Source organism: Cornus florida, unplaced genomic scaffold (assembly GCF_030987335.1).
Source record: "Cornus florida cultivar Cherokee Brave unplaced genomic scaffold, ASM3098733v1 CherokeeBrave_3.0.0_Hap2_Chr09, whole genome shotgun sequence".
Lineage (NCBI taxonomy): Eukaryota > Viridiplantae > Streptophyta > Magnoliopsida > Cornales > Cornaceae > Cornus > Cornus florida.
The window spans coordinates 85,034,518-85,051,364 of record NW_026775579.1 but is presented as its reverse complement, the minus strand read 5'-3'; the positions used below and the strand labels follow the sequence as shown (position 1 = coordinate 85,051,364).

The following is a 16,847-nucleotide window of genomic DNA, read 5'->3' as shown; positions in this document are numbered from 1 at the left end:
CGAGAACAAGAGAACGATCTCCACACCAAATGTTCGCCCAGAAACTGATCCTCTTACCATCCCTGAGTCGAAATCTAATATGTTTGAGTTGTTGTCCTGCTTTTCTTAAGGCAATAATTTCAATGGTATTGAACTATCTTATCTTTCCTTAATATCTCAACTACTATTATAGCCTAATTTTTTTTTTTTGATGAGTAAGAATTTATTAAAAACGCTCAAAAGAGGAGCGAAGCCCAAAGAAACAAAAGGGCCAAAGGGCGCCTTAGACCTTCAGAGAGGCCAAGAAAATAATAATTTCCTCCATAGATCTATAATCTCTCCCTGAAATCCAACAAAAAAGAGTAGAAATAACAGAGAACTTAAGCATAGAAACAGGCTTCTTTTTTCCGTCAAAATATCTCCTATTTCTTTCAAGCCAAATACACCACCAGATACAAAGCAGCGTAGCCCTCCAGGCGTCCTTAATGCCAGCCCCAACAGACGCCTCTCCAAGCCTCAATCAACCCTTTAGAGGAATAAGGCATGGCCCAATGGATCCCAAATAATCGAAGCATCAAATCCCAACAATCTCTGGCCATGCTACAATGTAAAAGGAGGTGATCAACTGACTCCTCATTACACAAACACATGTAACAATGATTGACCACCACCTGATTCCTCCTCCTCAGATTATCTTGGGTTAAAATCTTACCCAGGACAGAGGTCCAAGCAAAAAAAGCGACCTTGCGGGGAGCCTTGGACTGCCAAATAGACTTCCAAGGGAAGGGTTCTCCGTGACCAACTGAAAGGCATCTGAAAAAGGACCTAACCTCAAAATGGCCTTACGAGTTAGGAATCCAGAACCACCAATCCGGCTCCCCAAAAGAAATCACCTGGCTATACAACAGCTCCAAAAAACGAGAAATATTCTCGATCTCCCAATCCTGAAAATGCCTCCTGAACTGAACATCCCAAGACAGTCTCCCGTTATCAAAATGATAACAGTTAGCAACCATGGCCTGTCGGTGAGAAGCAATCCTATAGAGCCGTGGGAAAGCAAGAGCAAGAGGGAGTTCTCCACACCAGAGATCCTTCCAAAAACTGATTCTCCTTCCATCTTTAATACGAAAACGAACATGCTTGCAGAAGTCATCCCAACCCCTCCGAATGAAATGCCAAACTCCCGCCCCCCTTGGACCACGCATCGCCAGAGAGCACCGCCCACCACGACTTTCCCCAAATTTTCTAGCAAAAACTCTCCTCCATAACCAATGCCTCTCGATCCCAAACCTCCAGAGCCATTTACCAAGGAGAGCTTTATTAAAAGGCAACAACCTCCTTAACCCTAAGACTCCAAACCGAATTGGGCGGCCTAATTGACGGCAAGTTGAATAAGCTATGACCCTCGTGTTTGATCTGTAACATTCCAGTGGTTACCACAAGGAATGACATCTTAGCTCCTGCAAAAGTAATAACATCAAAAGCTGTAGGATTTTGTCGCTTATTTTGTAGCGTTATTCTTAGTTAATTTATGTTATATCTTATCTTTCTTTACATATGTCAAACCATGCTGTTTTTTGTTCTCTCTCAATGTGGATCACGTCACCCCTCAATAGATTCTGTTATTGTATCTCAAAGTACGTTACTTCAATTCTCCCTCCCTCCCCACCCTTCTCTCTCTCCGCTCTCTCTCAATGAATAATCTAGTCTAGGTAACGACATGTTCATTTATTTTTTTAGTTGCTAATTCTTGATCTTCGATCTTCATTGCATCCCCGCTTGTATTCCTAGTTTTACTAAAGTTACATTCTATATGTTAAAGGGGAGAAAAAGGATTAAGAATAAGACGCTGTTTGTTTGAAATAGTTCTACAGTGTGATTGAAGATGAAAATGATGAAGAATATCAAGCAAGACAGGTAGTGGTCAATTGGTGTTACATGTGTAAGGGAGATGGGGAAACGGTTGATCACCTTCTTTTGCATTGCCCTGTGGCTTGGGATTGCTGGGTCTTGCTGTTGAGTTTGTTTGGGGTTCAGTGGGTTATGCCTAGATCCCCCATAAATTTGATTGAGGCTTGGTGAGGTTGTATAGTGTGGACCCAAGTCTGTTATATTTGGAGGGTTGGTTACGCCTCTTTGCATTTGGTGGTGTTTTTGGCATGAAAGAAATAGGAGGTCCTTCGAAGGAAAGGAGACTCCTATGGGGGAGTTTAAGTTCTTTATTATTAGCACTCTTTTTTGTTGGGTTATAGGGAGCTTGTAAATCCGTGGAGGAGGTAATTGATTTTTTGGACACACTGAGAGTTTAGAGGCCCTATTAGGCCTTGTGTATTTTCTGAGGGATGCGTTCCCCTTTTGAGCGCATCTTTATACAATCTTTACTTATAAAAAAAAAACTAGTACTATCTTTTGTTGAAATTTTCTTTCTTGATTAAATGGATTTTCTAGTGTTTATCAGTTCTTGGGTTTTTGGGGCCTACCTTATGTTGTTACTTCCGAGGTATGGTATTTAATTTTTATAAAACCTATACATCACCAGCACTTGAAAAAAAAAATCCATTATCTTTCTTGTAACGACCTGAACCCGAGGGTTCAAATCGCTAACCGGGTTCTTACCCGAACCCGAGGTCATCTAAAGGCACTATGGTAAGTTCTAAGGCCGATACATAATGTACGTGCCATCCCAAAACTTATACAAAACAAATGAAATCACAAATATAAAAGATAATAAAACAGTCCACTAACCCATTCAAACCTATGGAGGAATGTCATTCGCCACTTCCTTCCCGTAACCTGAAAAATGTTAAAATGATGGTGTGAGCATAAAGCTCAATAGGAAGCGTCAAAGACACACATCTTACGACCCCGTGAATCCATACAATGAATAGGATACGAGAGAATGGGATTATATCTCGAGGAAAACAAGCAAAGTAACGATAATAATCAACAAATATGTACGCAAGTCGTCTAACCACCAAATATACAATGTATGCCAATGCAATGCCATGCCATGCAATGTCGCTCCCCATTTCCGAAACAATACCGTTTCAACTTCCAAACCGTTAGTGTAATCCGACCCAAGGCACCTCTAAGGCGTCATGAATGGAGGGTTGACTAACTATCCATGACCACAAGGCACCTCCAAGGCGCCGCATCCGGCCTAGTTAGCTCAATCATACTCCCTGTTAGACCACACTAACACCACGGACTACTATGCGCTTCCTAGGCGTCTGGTTTTCACAAACACTTTCAAAAACGTTTCCCCAAAACAATTTTATTGGTTTTAAAAAAATACTTTTCCCTTTTTTCTCTCCCAATGGATGCATGAATGCTTCATGCTTCACAAATTACCATAATCTTCACATCATCAAACCTTAATAACATTTCATACTAAAGAAGAATTTTCTCATGAATTTGTAGCATGCTTTAAGTCAACAAAATTTCTACAATTACACATATTAAATAAGGACATGATCACAAAAGCATGATTTTCATATCCAATCAACAAATCATACACACATATATTATTTACACATAACACACATAGATATACACATCATATATATAGCATCATGGCAATTTCTCAAGAAAAATTTACAATAATTTCCATACATTCCATCTACATCATGATCACATTATTAAGGGAAATCCTAACATTTATTTTCATGATTTCTACATCACTTTTCTTAACAATTAAAAATCATGGAAGCATCTAAAATGTCAATACTGAGCATGTATCTTCACCACCAAATATATGATCATAATTATAAGTTCAGTTAACGCATATAATACATCCATCAACTTAATTACATACAACCACAACAACATAGACCAAATTGTTAAAATTGAACGTGCTTAGAATCAAATTAGAGGGGAAATTCTCAAAAGATCAAAGAAAACATGAATTAGAGCACCCCTACCTCACTTAGATGCAAAAACCCCCAAATGGGTCCAAAAATTCGAAATCCCTAGAGTGCACCAAATGAGAAATTGCTTATGTCAACGTGTAGATCTCGCCGTGCTCTCTGATTTGCCGCAAACGGCACCAAAAAACTCCCAACGGTTGAAGATTAATCAAGAGTTGAAGTTTGTATAGAAAGAAAAAAGAAAAACGGAAGAAAAATGAGAGAGAGACTCTCGAGAGATGATGGAAAGAAATGAGGCAAAAAGGATGGCCTCTTGATCATTCAAAAGTCAAAAAGGTGGTGGGTCCCACCACTAAGAGATTTTTTTTCCCTTTCTTTTTAACATTAATTCTACAACACACACACACACACACACACACACATATATATATATCATAAACATTACATTTCTATTGTTTTTCTTTCACTGGCATTTTGTTTAATATATTGTTAAATATTATCTTACCATGATCTCTATCAAAACCAGGTCTTGTTTATAATATTTGAATGCTTATTTTGAAGTCACTATGACGCAATGTAATTTCCATGACTTTTTGGCAGCTATTTTGGATCATGACCCATTTACTAATCTAATTATCTCCACCTTGTAGTTTCTGTACTTTAAAGTAAATGGTCATGTGCTTGTGTGTATTACATGCTTGCGTGTTTTTGTGTTTGTTTGTTTCTCACATGTGCTACTGCCACTTGCATGAGTCTCTTAGCTTGTCACATGATTTTGCCTTCGAAGCATTGCATAGTTTTCATTGATGATGTATATTGTGTGTGTTTCTTCTTTTTATGATGACGATTGCAAACTATGCTGCACTTCTTATACTATTATTGTTTTCTTAATGTTTATTTTTCAAAAATAATATACTATTTTACAATTATGCATTTTCCATGTAAGTCCTGAAATTTATTATTTTGATATGACCAGGCTCATTTAATGGCTCTTGACTTTTTCTTTTCTTTTTTTTAATCTGTAATCTTATGCCAGCATAGCACAAATGTCCAAATTTTACACCTTTTTGCGGAATGAAATGGCTACTTCAAAGCAAAAAATTGCAGAGGAATTGTGTTTGGGACCTTTTGTTTTTGTTCCATATTTATGTGGTTCTAGGCATGAGGATGTTGTACCTGGTGTATTTTACTCTCCTCAAGAAGTATATTGGCATGATCCAACTGGTTGTATTGACCAAATGACAGAAATCCATTCGCATTCTGGCTTAGGTTCAACTTATCGTTCCTTAAGCAAAACATTATGCAACATTTATCCAGGCCTTCATGACTTTTTTGTCTATGATTGTGGAGTCAACGAGATCCCTTCTTCTCGTAGCTACCTTCAGATTTTGCAGGAGTTGTCAACTATTGTATTGCCTTCACAGGCTGCTCACACTGTAAGTAACCAAATTGCAAGCAATATATGTTGCGGTTATGAGTTATCAGTGATTCCCTGCCATACATTTATTTATTTATTTTATGTCAGGTTTTCCGAGTTTTTCTAAGGTGGAGTGATGAACTAAAATCTGGATTGCTGAGCTCTGATGATATTGTTTACTTGAAAGAGTGTATTCTAAAATTGGAATGTACAGTGCTTCCCGTTGTACAAGATAAATGGGTTTCTCTACACGCATCATTTGGCCTTGTATGCTGGTGTGATGATGATGAGTTAAGAAAGGAATTTAAGCATTTGGACAATATTGATTTTCTTTACTTTGGTGAACTTAGTGACAGTGAAAAAGAGATGCTTCGATTGAAGGTATCTGGTCTGATACAAACCTTAGAGATTCCTGCTCTTTCAGAGGTAGTCTCTCTCTCTCTCTCTCTCAATATTTGCCGTTCTCTCAGACAAATATGGATTGAAAAAAATAATTGAGTAACATCTTCCCTTCCATAACATTGCGTTCTTGCAGCTTACAACTCGTGAACCAATATATTATGGACCAGCTGACTGTAGTTTCACAGCTTCATTGGTGAACTGGGCTCTTCCTTATGCTCAGCGCTACATCTACAATGTACATCCCAATAAATATTTTCAACTCAAGCAGTCTGGATTTGAGAAACTGAGTCATGTGCGAGTTGTTGCTGTTGGAAAGTTGTTTTATAGGAATGTCATAAAAAAATCTGGCATTGCATCTAAGAAGCGATTTGAATGTAGCTGTCTTTTACAGGTGTGTAATCTTGCTGGTATTCTTGGATTGTTCCTCTTTTTTTGTTTAGCATTTATTCATCCATGCCCATTTTGGTCGACTCTCCATCTTTATTTGGCTAGTGGCATGTATTTCTGTGGTGCTCGTTTTTCCAATTTTGAAGCTTGGCTAGGTGATCCTACTCACTTTGGCCTCAATGCCCAGATGATTTAGTCAATAGTGGGCCATGAAGTTTTGAATGATGACGTGGGCCGGTATGGTAAGCAAACCTCTGGAAATATTTGGTCCAAAAGCTGGACAATATTTGGCTATCCAACATGGTTGCTGCCTTGATGATAAATCTAAATACCATATGTCTTAGAGAACTTGTAGGGTTCTTAGAATTGCTACATTTTTGGTACAATATTGTTGGCATGAATTACATGATGCATTAATAAGTACGAAGATTCCTTCTCTCTTTTCCCTTTTTCATGTTTCTGATTTCAATTTTTATGATATATAATAAAAAAAACCTGGCGACTCTAGTAGAGAATGAGAGATTGAAATATGTTGCTGTGGAGTTGTGCCATGTTGGATTAAGATGCACTGACTCGTGACTTGTCGGTGTGGAATGTTGTCCGGTTATATTGAAGCATTGTTTGTCAATGTTATGGAAATTAGAGAAACAAAAGTGGCATGTATTTCCATATTATACCTGTGTAATAACATTTCATTATTGTTTTAACATTTACAGGGCTATGTTTTGTACACCACTCAGGAATCAGATTCCCACTCTGTATTCATGGAGCTTTCTCGCTTATTATTTGACGGAACTCCTGAACTACACTTGGCGAATTTTCTTCACATGATCACAACCATGGCAGAATCAGGCTCCAACGAGGAGCAGACCGAATTTTTCATTTTAAATAGTCAGAAGATTCCAAAACTTCCTGATGAAGAACCTGTCTGGTCCCTTTCATCTGTGACATCATTAACAGAGAATGACGAGGCATTCCTGACAAGTTGTGCTTCAACGATGATTAATGAGCAAAAGTTTTCAAAATCTAAGAGAAGACCAGGAATCAGCTCTAGCTGGCCACCTGTGGACTGGAAAACTGCACCAGGTTTTAGTTTTGCTCGTGCAAATGGATTAGCAACACAAGCAGCAGTTCTGCAGCCAAGCAGTGGCCTGCAGGTGAGAATGGAGGAAGTTTCTGAAGAAATTGTTGCACAGATAGATCACATGGAACAAATTAATGCTGATTCGACCACTGAAGGTCACTCAGCATCACTCACAATGGCAGCATGTTTACAAGATTCTGAATTTTTAGAAGTGCAGTCTTATCATGCTTACAATCTGGTTGCTTCTGATATGGATGTCACATTGAATACACCATCTGATGGACCCAACTCCAGTACATCGAAGTTTGGTCAGAGAGAACAGCTATCTTTTGGCACACCCAATGCACAGCAAACATTGTTAACAGGGAGATTAGGAGAGTCTGTAGCTTTCAATTACTTTGCTGCTAATGTTGGCGGGTCAAGTGTAAGATGGGTAAACAAAGATAATGAAACCGGGCTACCCTTTGACGTTGTCGTAGGGGATAATGAAAAGAGCATGGAATACATAGAAGTTAAAGCAACCAAATCTGCAAGGAAGGATTGGTTTGCCATATCTATGAGAGAGTGGCAATTCGCAGTTGAAAAAGGTGAATCTTACAGCATTGCACATGTTGTTTTATTTGGTAACAATACGGCAAAGATTAAAGTATTCAAGAACCCAGTAAAACTATTCCAGCAAGGGAAGCTGCAATTGGCTGTTTTGATGCCAAAGCAGCAAAAGGAAATTTCCATCAATCCCTGACGGTGCTACCTGTTATTTGTACTTCTGTGGAGCTTCACTTGGATGCCGGAGGAATATGACTGCTCGGTTTCCTCATGATTTCTTAAAGGATCATTCACCAGTTGACAGAATTTATGACTTCAAACTAGACGTTGAAATTATAACGGCCATCTGGTGCTCCATCGAATGAAGATATTTTTAGGAAGGACGAGATATGGTTGACAAGTGCAGCAATGCAATGTCTTCTATAGGGTTGCAGCATACGCGCATGACTACATGAATAAAGCCATGTTCCTTGAAGGGCAATTCCGGTGCGGTGAAACTATAGGACGACTTCTTAATAAGGGTTATGCATGATCTGGAGAACTGACCTGAAAATAATATTGATACACTCCCCATTTGTGTACCATGTATAACTGGTGCAGAAGCCTATGGTCACGATATAGTTTTAACTTTTTCCAATAGAGAATGTAAATATTATTTTTTCTGTTGTAATTCATTCATCGAGAGAGATGGCCCAAGGAGATTGCCATAAGCGTTTTTTAATGTCCTGTTCCGTATCATCCTCAGATATAAAAACTTTTTTTTTTTTTTTTGGTAAGTACATTTGGATATAAAAACTTAGTAACAGAAGTGAATGGTTATACATGATTTTGTATTATGTTTGTCCGCATTTTTCTTATTTGTACAGGTTTTAAATTGGTATGTTTTTCAGGGATAAAATCATAAAAACCCCCCTTAACCGTTGAAATTTATGCATCTTACCCTTCTGTATTGAATAAACCTCGTGAAAGTCATTAAGTTATTCCCTCTCCTTAAGTTTGCCCCCAACGGGAAGAAGCACGTGCACGTGCCAGGTGCTCCTGCTTACTTCACATATGATCAAAATGCCCTTCTATAATTTTATAATTTTTTTTATTATTTTTTATTAATTGATACTCGTGTGCCTCCACCTCTCTTCGAGAAATGGGAGTCTGGTGGGGTTTGTGGTTTGCTAGCATACTGGAGAATTTATGTTGATATAGAATTTTCTTTGCTTAATTTCTAAAACGTCTGCTTGTATTTTATAATTTTGGAAGTTGTACACCTCGATTGAAATTTGTGGCCCTCAACTATTGGAAAGTTTGCAAGATGCCTCTTGGGACCTCAAATTGTATTTGTGAACTTTGAAAACAAGTATTAGATACCTCATTTTTGTAGAAGAATTTAACAGGTCAAGGATTTCTTGTCTGATAATTTGGCAGCCAACTATCAATCATAATTCATATGTATAAATATGTTTTCTATATATATATATATATATATATATATATATATGATACTGCAAGTCTACAAGATGAACAATGAACCGGTACTTATTGTACAAAAGTTTAGGAATTACAACGGCACCAGTTTACACCATTGGTTGGAATGAAGATCAACAGGATAATATATATATATATCCTGTTAAGCTTAACTCAAAAGAGATTTGTCGATTGATATATATATTATCCTGTTGATCTTCATTCCAACCTTATATATATATATATATATATATATATATATATATATATATTACAACTGCACCAGTTTACACCTTTGGTTGGAATGAAGATCAACAGGATAATATATATATATATATATATATATATCCTTTTAAGCTTAACTCAAAAGAGATTTATCATATATTACAACTGCACCAGTTTACACCTTTGGTTGGAATGAAGATCAACAGGATAATATATATATATATATCCTTTTAAGCTTAACTCAAAAGAGATTTATCATATATTACAACTGCACCAGTTTACACCTTTGGTTGGAATGAAGATCAACAGGATAATATATATATATCCTGTTAAGCTTAACTCAAAAGAGATTTATCGATTGATAAATATATATATATATATATATATATATATATATATATATATATGTGCATATAAATTTAAGTATTTATTTATATATATGTATATGTACGAGAACAGTGATCTTTGGTCATCTACTTGATCAGTTTCTGAATCCTGTAGTTGAATGTATGCTCCTTCCATTTTTCACTCTCCAGATAAAGTTCATAGAAGTTCACTTCCCCGCCAGCTTTTACTGTCAATGCTGTAGTGCTTCTGGTGCCACAACGTCCCTATACGTCAAAATCAAAGGATATATGTACGAGAAATTATTAGATGGTCTCAGTCAATCGTAACCTGACACGTAAGTAAAAATCTGAATAAAATTGACACATTTGCTTGCTCGAGTTGTAATTGGCCGTGACCATCCCGGACCATGTAAAGTTTGAAGTATACAGAAGAAGAAGTTTTTTTACCAATGGGGTGTCGACAGCATCGACAAATATGGAGCTTAGGTTGAATTCCCAGTTAAGATTGAGAATGTGAGGCAACATGGTTTTATCAGCTTTGACAGGGTCTCTCATCAGTTTTTCTACCATCTCGCTTGTAGGGATTTCACCATCACCATGTTCATCAAGCAGTTCCTTAAATTTCAGTTCCAGACGTAGAGACTGAAAGAGAAAAGAAACTTGGACTGTTATTTGCTGCATGCTTGAATAAATTATATACACCCACTCATTAAATTCACTATACGTATATATAGGGTAAAGTGCAAATATATATATATATTGTGCAGAAAAACATCCCTGTTATTTCTATAATTTAAAATTTTATAACAAAACTCCCAAAATACACCAAAGTCCAAAAAAATGTTACAAAAACCACAAAATATTTATAAATATTCAAAAAAAATTAAAACAGTGTCTTTTATTTTTGTTGTCTTTGGGGCATTTTTGGTATTTCATCCTTCAAATTGAAGAATTGTCCACATTTGCTCAATTTGAAAAAATATAGGTTTTTCAAACACCAATAAGTATTTACACATTTTATATATAGCAGGTTTTTTTTAGCACTTTATTAAGATATATATATATACATATATATTTAGTGATACTATGTTGAAAAAATAGAATTCATGTAGCTAAAGTAACTCTAAATATTAAGACAATAAACTTTGTTGAGTTAGTTGAATATTAAAGTTAAATTTTATTATTTATATGCTTTAGATAAATTAAACCATCTTAATCATCAAAAGTATCCTTATAGTCCATTTACATTAAAACTGGTCAATCAACCCATGTCATTAGTTCTTGTGGTATGCATTATTCTTCTTGAAAAAAAGAGAAAAAGAGAAAGTGATCGGTTCGAGTTTCACGTATGCATCGTATGTTCAAGTACTCTATCAATGAAAAAACAATTTAAGGAAATCAAATGTAAAAATGATTGAAATAAAGTTGGATGTTAATAATTTGGGGGTTCAAACCTTGTGCCAAGGTGAGTCAAGTCGTGCGTTTGCAAGAACATGTATACCAGGAGAAACCTCCTCAACCACCACAGTTTTCCCTTTTGACCTGTTGGTGATATAAACCATTGATTTGGAGGAAAGATCTGCAACTATCAAATTAAATCCATTGTACTTGTGTGCCTTTTTTGCCACTTCCTCTGCAAATTCTTTGGGATTTTTTTTGCTCTGTTCATACCAACCATATACATATATTATTCAGCAAATTATACACACACACACACATTAATTTTAACCATTGATGAAAATTTGATCTTTTGTGAAAATAATTGTTATTGTTAACTTTAAAAACAAATTTATGTTATGTAGTATAGAATTGGTGTTTTGGAATTGAAATTGAAGAAAAGTCAATATTGAACTGTTTTTTCTCCGATTCGAATTACAGAGAATGAATTTTATACGAACATAGCATCAAACAACTAATCCTTGGAAGCTTATTTAGAAAATGTAGGCTATGTTTGGTTGGAATGGAATCGGAGAATTGGAATTGGAATTGGAGAAAAGTAATTTAGACAATTGAACCAAAATTTTCTTTCAATTCCACCAATTCCAATTTCAAGACTTCAATTTTATATTGTCAAACATAACCAAAATGTATTTGTATTTCAACCCTTTGAATAGAGTTCGAAGTTTGATATCTTACTTGATGATGAACGCAACATCAAATAATGAGAGTTCATGAACTGAATTTGATAAGCAAAAAAAAAAAAAAACACACACACACACACACACATATATATATTATAATGTATATATATTATGTACCACTACCTACCTTTAAGAAACGCAGAGGGAGGTGACCTCTGCTCTTTGCCCGAGGAAGGTTATGAAGCTCCATAACATTAGTGAGACAAGCAACTCTGCCTCCTCTTGAAGAAGCCAACCATGTCCCTCCTCCAATCTCATCTCTCCCTCCCACTATCTCACCACATTGCCACCACATTGCCGGCTTCGTCGGCCTTCAAAACATAAACATTCAACACAATAAACATTCCGCTCTTATTTAAACATATTAAATTTCTTCCAATTTCTAAAGAGTTTTTTATTTTTTATTTTTTCGTTCTTTTTTTCTTATGGATAATAACAATGAAACAAACAAACAAACCATTGTTAAAGAAAAAGTCCAATACCACTAGGAAAAGTTAAGAAACCAGACACCCAAAAAAAAAAAAAAACAAGAAACATTCAAAGTTGAAATATAATAAAACTTGCCTATTGTGGTATTCATCTCTGTTGAACAAGAGGAGGAGTGGGTAGAGAGGGTGGGCTTGCCAAACAAACACAGTTATACACATTCTGCAAATCTGTGAACTAATAAGTGGATCAAACCAATTAAAGTTGGAAAATAATTGCTGAAGCTGAAAGTTAAAGTAGACAACTAGAATAGTGCACATATGAACAGCAGAGCCTTCAATATGTTTGTCGCACTTTGTGTTTGTGCATGACAACTATATATAGAGAGAGCAACTAACCAGGAAGGCTGCCTAATTATAATCAATATTGCATTTTTGTGGTTCACAAAAATAAGAAATTGAAAAAAATACTTTTTTTTTATTTAAAAAAAGGTCAATAAATTCCTTTGTTTGTTGTGAAATTAGTGGGGCACCTTTAGTAGGAAAATAATGACTCTAGTACCCAACACAGGTGTATAACTCATGAGGGCGGCAATTGTTGAAATTCAAACTAATTATTATATTATTTTGAGACGTATAGGTAGGTCATTTTCAATTAATTTTTTTTTGCTGGTGTGTTGCTAAGTGATCGCTTATACTATTGAAACTCATTAAATGGTATTGGTGTTTTATGAATAGAAATTTTAATTTGACCATTTTACCCTTATTTTGAAGTTCAAATCTTAGGAAATAAAAATGTAATTAGCTTCAAAATACACGTCTACTTTGGATTGGTACGACCAATTGCCACCTACCCCCTACCCCTTTCTTTCTCTAGATTCTGGACGTATCAACGGTACCATTTCTCTACCTCGTTCGTTCTCCACTCCTCACAAACCCTAAAAACCCTCTTCTTCACCCAACCCCTCCGATCTCAATCCAGTTCAACCAAAAACCCAGCGATCACAAGCGCAACCACCAGTTTCGACCGCCTGAGTGACTTCATCAACACCTGTAAAGCCCCAAAAGAGGCGAAATAGCGAAGCTGTCACAATTGAGGCTCGAGTACGCCAACAAGGTGAAGGAATTTCACTTTGGTTTTGTCCTTGAATTTTGGAATTATTTGCAGAGTGGACTAGTTCTATGTCTTTTGTTTGTCACAGGTATTGCTTCTTGTTATTACATCATATGTTATTGGTTTTTGGAAAATTGCCTCAAAGAATCATCTTGGTCAATGGTTTGTTTAATTAAATTTTGTTACTTGTATTTGGAAAATTGCCTCAAAGAATCATCTTGGTTTGTTTAATTAGTTTTGTTATTATAAAACATTGATGATTGTAACAAGAAAAATAGAATTTAGGGGTTCTTTGGTTCGCAATTACCGGAAAAATGATCAATCTTATAGGAGTCCAAACAAACCAATGAACAAGGCGCGCAAAAGACCAGAAAAAAACAAAAGCAAAACCACTCAGAGTATAGTTTACAACAAGCTAATGTTCATAGTGAACAATATTCTCTTTCTCATAGTGCAAACCACTCACAGCCCGTGTGAACAGACTACAACAAGCAAATATTGAAAAAGAACAACAATCTCTCAACTAGCATGTTCCCATTTCTGCTAAATTAATTGTCTTGGTTCGTTTAATGGTACATTATCTCAATAAAGCCAAACACTCTCAGCCCGAGCAAATTATCTTGGTTTAATTATAGGAGCCCAAACAAACCCATGAACAAGGCGTGCAAAAGAACAGAAAAAAACAAAAGCAAACCCACTCAGAGTATAGGTTACAACAAGCTAATATTCATAGTGAACATTATTCTCTTTCTCATAGTGCAAACCACTCACAGCCTGACTGAACAGACTACAAGAAGCAAACATTGAAAAAGAGCAACAATATCTCAACTAGCATGTTCCCATTTCTGCTAAATTAATTGCCTTGGTTAGTTTAATGGCACATTATCTCAATAAAGCCAAACACTCTCAGCCCGAGCAAATTATATTGGTATATTTAATTAATATTCAGAGGGATTCAAATCATAATCTCCCCATGCAAAACTCTCACAACCTTACTATGATAAGTTTGTGTATTCATGCATTTACCATATATTTTTTTAATAATAATTCTAGTTTTATGGTGTTTTAGGATTATTGTTGTTTCTGTATTTTAAATATCCTTCATGTCGTTATGTACGATATGTCCATCTTTGATTCAATCCTATAGACCTCGAGATTGATCTAGAGATATTGATCATAACAACCTAGTATAAAACGGTTATTGGACCAGTCATACTTAATGGGATAAAATGTTGGGAGGTTGTAAAATATTCATAAAATAAGTATGGTTGAAAAATAGATGCTGAGATAGTAAGACAGGGAATGATGGATAGAGATGTATCCATTTGTTTGATAGTGAAATTAGCACCATTAGATACAAAAATGAGAGAACATGAACTAAATGGTTTGATTCTGTGCAACTTATGCCAATAACTAACTACAAAAGTGAGGAAGAATGACATGCTCCAACATAAGGGTAACTAGGTGGTCAAGGAGAAAGACCGAAAGTAACTTGCATTGAGACAGGGAGTAAAAGATATGAAGTGAGTGTTTAAATACATGACCGGGCCAGGAGCCTTGCCATCCTTAATACTGAAAACAGCTCTCTTGATCTCCTCTGGTGATGGGCTGAGCAAAGAATTGGGATTGTACCTCGAAAACTCTGGAGATGAAAGGCCTGATATAAATATCTCAAATAATTTAGACTTGACATCCTGAGCTCTAACAGTGATATTGCAATAAACATTCTGGTTCAAAATCTTGAATTTGGCTTTAAGAATTTTTAGCTTGCTGCACACTCCGAACATAGGAGATTAAAAGATATGAAGTGAGTGGTTAAATACATGACCACAGATGGAGTAAGATGATGAAGATTCATGTAATCTGCCCCAATTAGTTGCAATATTGAGTTGAGTTTTGTCTAGTTATACGATTTAGTGAAATTTTAGTTGGATATTCCATTTGAAAACATATTTATGCATAGCTTCTAAGTATGATAATGTTTGTAGCCAGTTTGGTGTTTTTTTTTTTTTGGAAGTTAAAGCAATTACGCACACACCCTACCTCCACCGAGATTCGAATGCTCGTACCATGGTTAATTGTATGTATCATTATTTTATTCTCTTTATCAAAAAATACTTTATCACTGCTAGACACTGATAATTTATTGCATTAGGATTTGTGAATGAAAAAATTGGATTCTTAGGAAAGTCATTACCGTATATATTTTTTGCCTTGGTTCAGAATTTGTGGTAGCAGTATTGTATTCTATGATTTGATTTCTTGGACTACATGGTAAGATGGAAGCTGCAGTTCTAACCCAAACAGGACACTCGAAATTGGCATTTCTCCAGATCGAATTTGTAAAATCCAATTCTTAGTCCACTCAAAAGGCCCCAAAGGCTCTAACTCACTCCAAAGGTGAGCTGTTGTGGCTTATTTGAATTATGATCACAGTTATCACAAATTCAATCTAAAAAATGATCTTTATTTGAACCCCGACCCAGCCATTTACAATCTCGGATGGGCTACCAGCTTGCCTAGCTGGTCTCCCCTTCGACATTCTCATAGGAGATAATGAAAAGAGCATGGAGTACATAGAAGTTAAAGCAACCAAATCTGCAAGGAAGGATTGGTTCGCTATATCTGTGAGAGAGTGGTGATTCGCAGTTGAAAAAGGTGAACCTTTCAGCAGTGCACATGTCGTTTTATTAGGTAACAATAAGGCAAGGAGTACAGTATTAAAAAATCCAGTAAAGCTATCCCATCTAGGGAAGCTGCAATAGCCTGTTTTGATGCCAACGCAGCAGAAGGAAATTTCCATCAATTGCTGATGGTGCTACCTGTTACATATGTACTACGAGTTCCACTCGGATGCTGGGGGAATATGACTTCTCATTTGCTCGTAATTTCCAAAAGGATTATTTACCAATTGACTTAGTTTGGGTATATAAGGGCCATTTGGTGCTCCATCAAATAAAAATGTCTCTAGGAAGGACAAGATATGGTGGACAAGTGCAGCAATTTAAAAACTTCTATAGGGTTGCAGCATACACAGAACTACATGAATAAAGCTATGTTCCTTTGCACGGCAATTCCGGTGTGCTGAAAGCATACAACCATCAATAAGGGTTTTGCATAATCTGGAGAACTGACCAGTGGTCACCATATATAGTTTAAGTTGTACCGGCAGAATTTTTTCCTTTTCAGGATTTGTGGCAGCAGTGTAAATATTGTCAACAACTTTTACATTCTTTTCCCCTATATATATATTTTTTTAATCGTTCATTCAGTGGGCTATGGTACAATTAGAACACTGTAGTGATATTGTATTGTGCATGCATTACATTTGTCCATAGTTTTATTGTTCTTACAACTTTCGATTTAGTATCTTTTTGTAGCTATCATAGTAAATCAGTACATATTGCATGATAAATTTAGGAATTACAACTGCAGAAGTTTACACTTTGGTTGCAA

The 16,847-nt window shown here is 36.0% G+C and overlaps 2 protein-coding genes and 1 long non-coding RNA gene across 6 annotated transcripts in view; 2 read left to right on the top strand and 1 right to left on the bottom strand.

The window, feature by feature from the left end:
* Positions 1-8,517, top strand: part of LOC132274827 (protein NO VEIN) — a 48,509-nt gene extending 39,992 nt beyond the window's left edge. For all 3 annotated transcript variants that reach the window (XM_059776168.1, XM_059776167.1, XM_059776169.1), the window contains 4 exons: positions 4,882-5,281; positions 5,371-5,688; positions 5,798-6,055; positions 6,768-8,517. In XM_059776168.1, the coding sequence (XP_059632151.1) occupies positions 4,882-5,281; positions 5,371-5,688; positions 5,798-6,055; positions 6,768-7,877 (2,086 nt within the window). In that variant the 3' untranslated portion in view covers positions 7,878-8,517. The remainder of the gene's footprint in view (positions 1-4,881; positions 5,282-5,370; positions 5,689-5,797; positions 6,056-6,767) is intronic.
* Positions 8,518-9,530: 1,013 nt separating this feature from the next.
* On the bottom strand, positions 9,531-12,613 carry LOC132273413 (uncharacterized). The gene is made up of 5 exons (XM_059774367.1): positions 12,417-12,613; positions 11,980-12,163; positions 11,166-11,372; positions 10,159-10,353; positions 9,531-9,975 (listed from the first exon to the last, which is right to left on the bottom strand). Exons 1-5 carry the CDS (start codon positions 12,596-12,598, stop codon positions 9,838-9,840), a joined length of 906 nt encoding a protein of 301 aa, XP_059630350.1. The 5' UTR covers positions 12,599-12,613; the 3' UTR covers positions 9,531-9,837.
* A 369-nt stretch (positions 12,614-12,982) lies between these two features.
* On the top strand, positions 12,983-16,658 carry LOC132274826 (uncharacterized). 2 transcript variants are annotated; one of them, XR_009470523.1, is made up of 3 exons: positions 13,087-13,479; positions 15,615-15,791; positions 15,878-16,658. It is a non-coding gene; the product is annotated as an uncharacterized LOC132274826 (long non-coding RNA). The 2 variants fall into 2 exon arrangements; XR_009470522.1 differs by having other exon boundaries at positions 12,983-13,479; positions 15,615-16,658.
* The last annotated feature ends 189 nt before the right edge of the window (positions 16,659-16,847 follow it).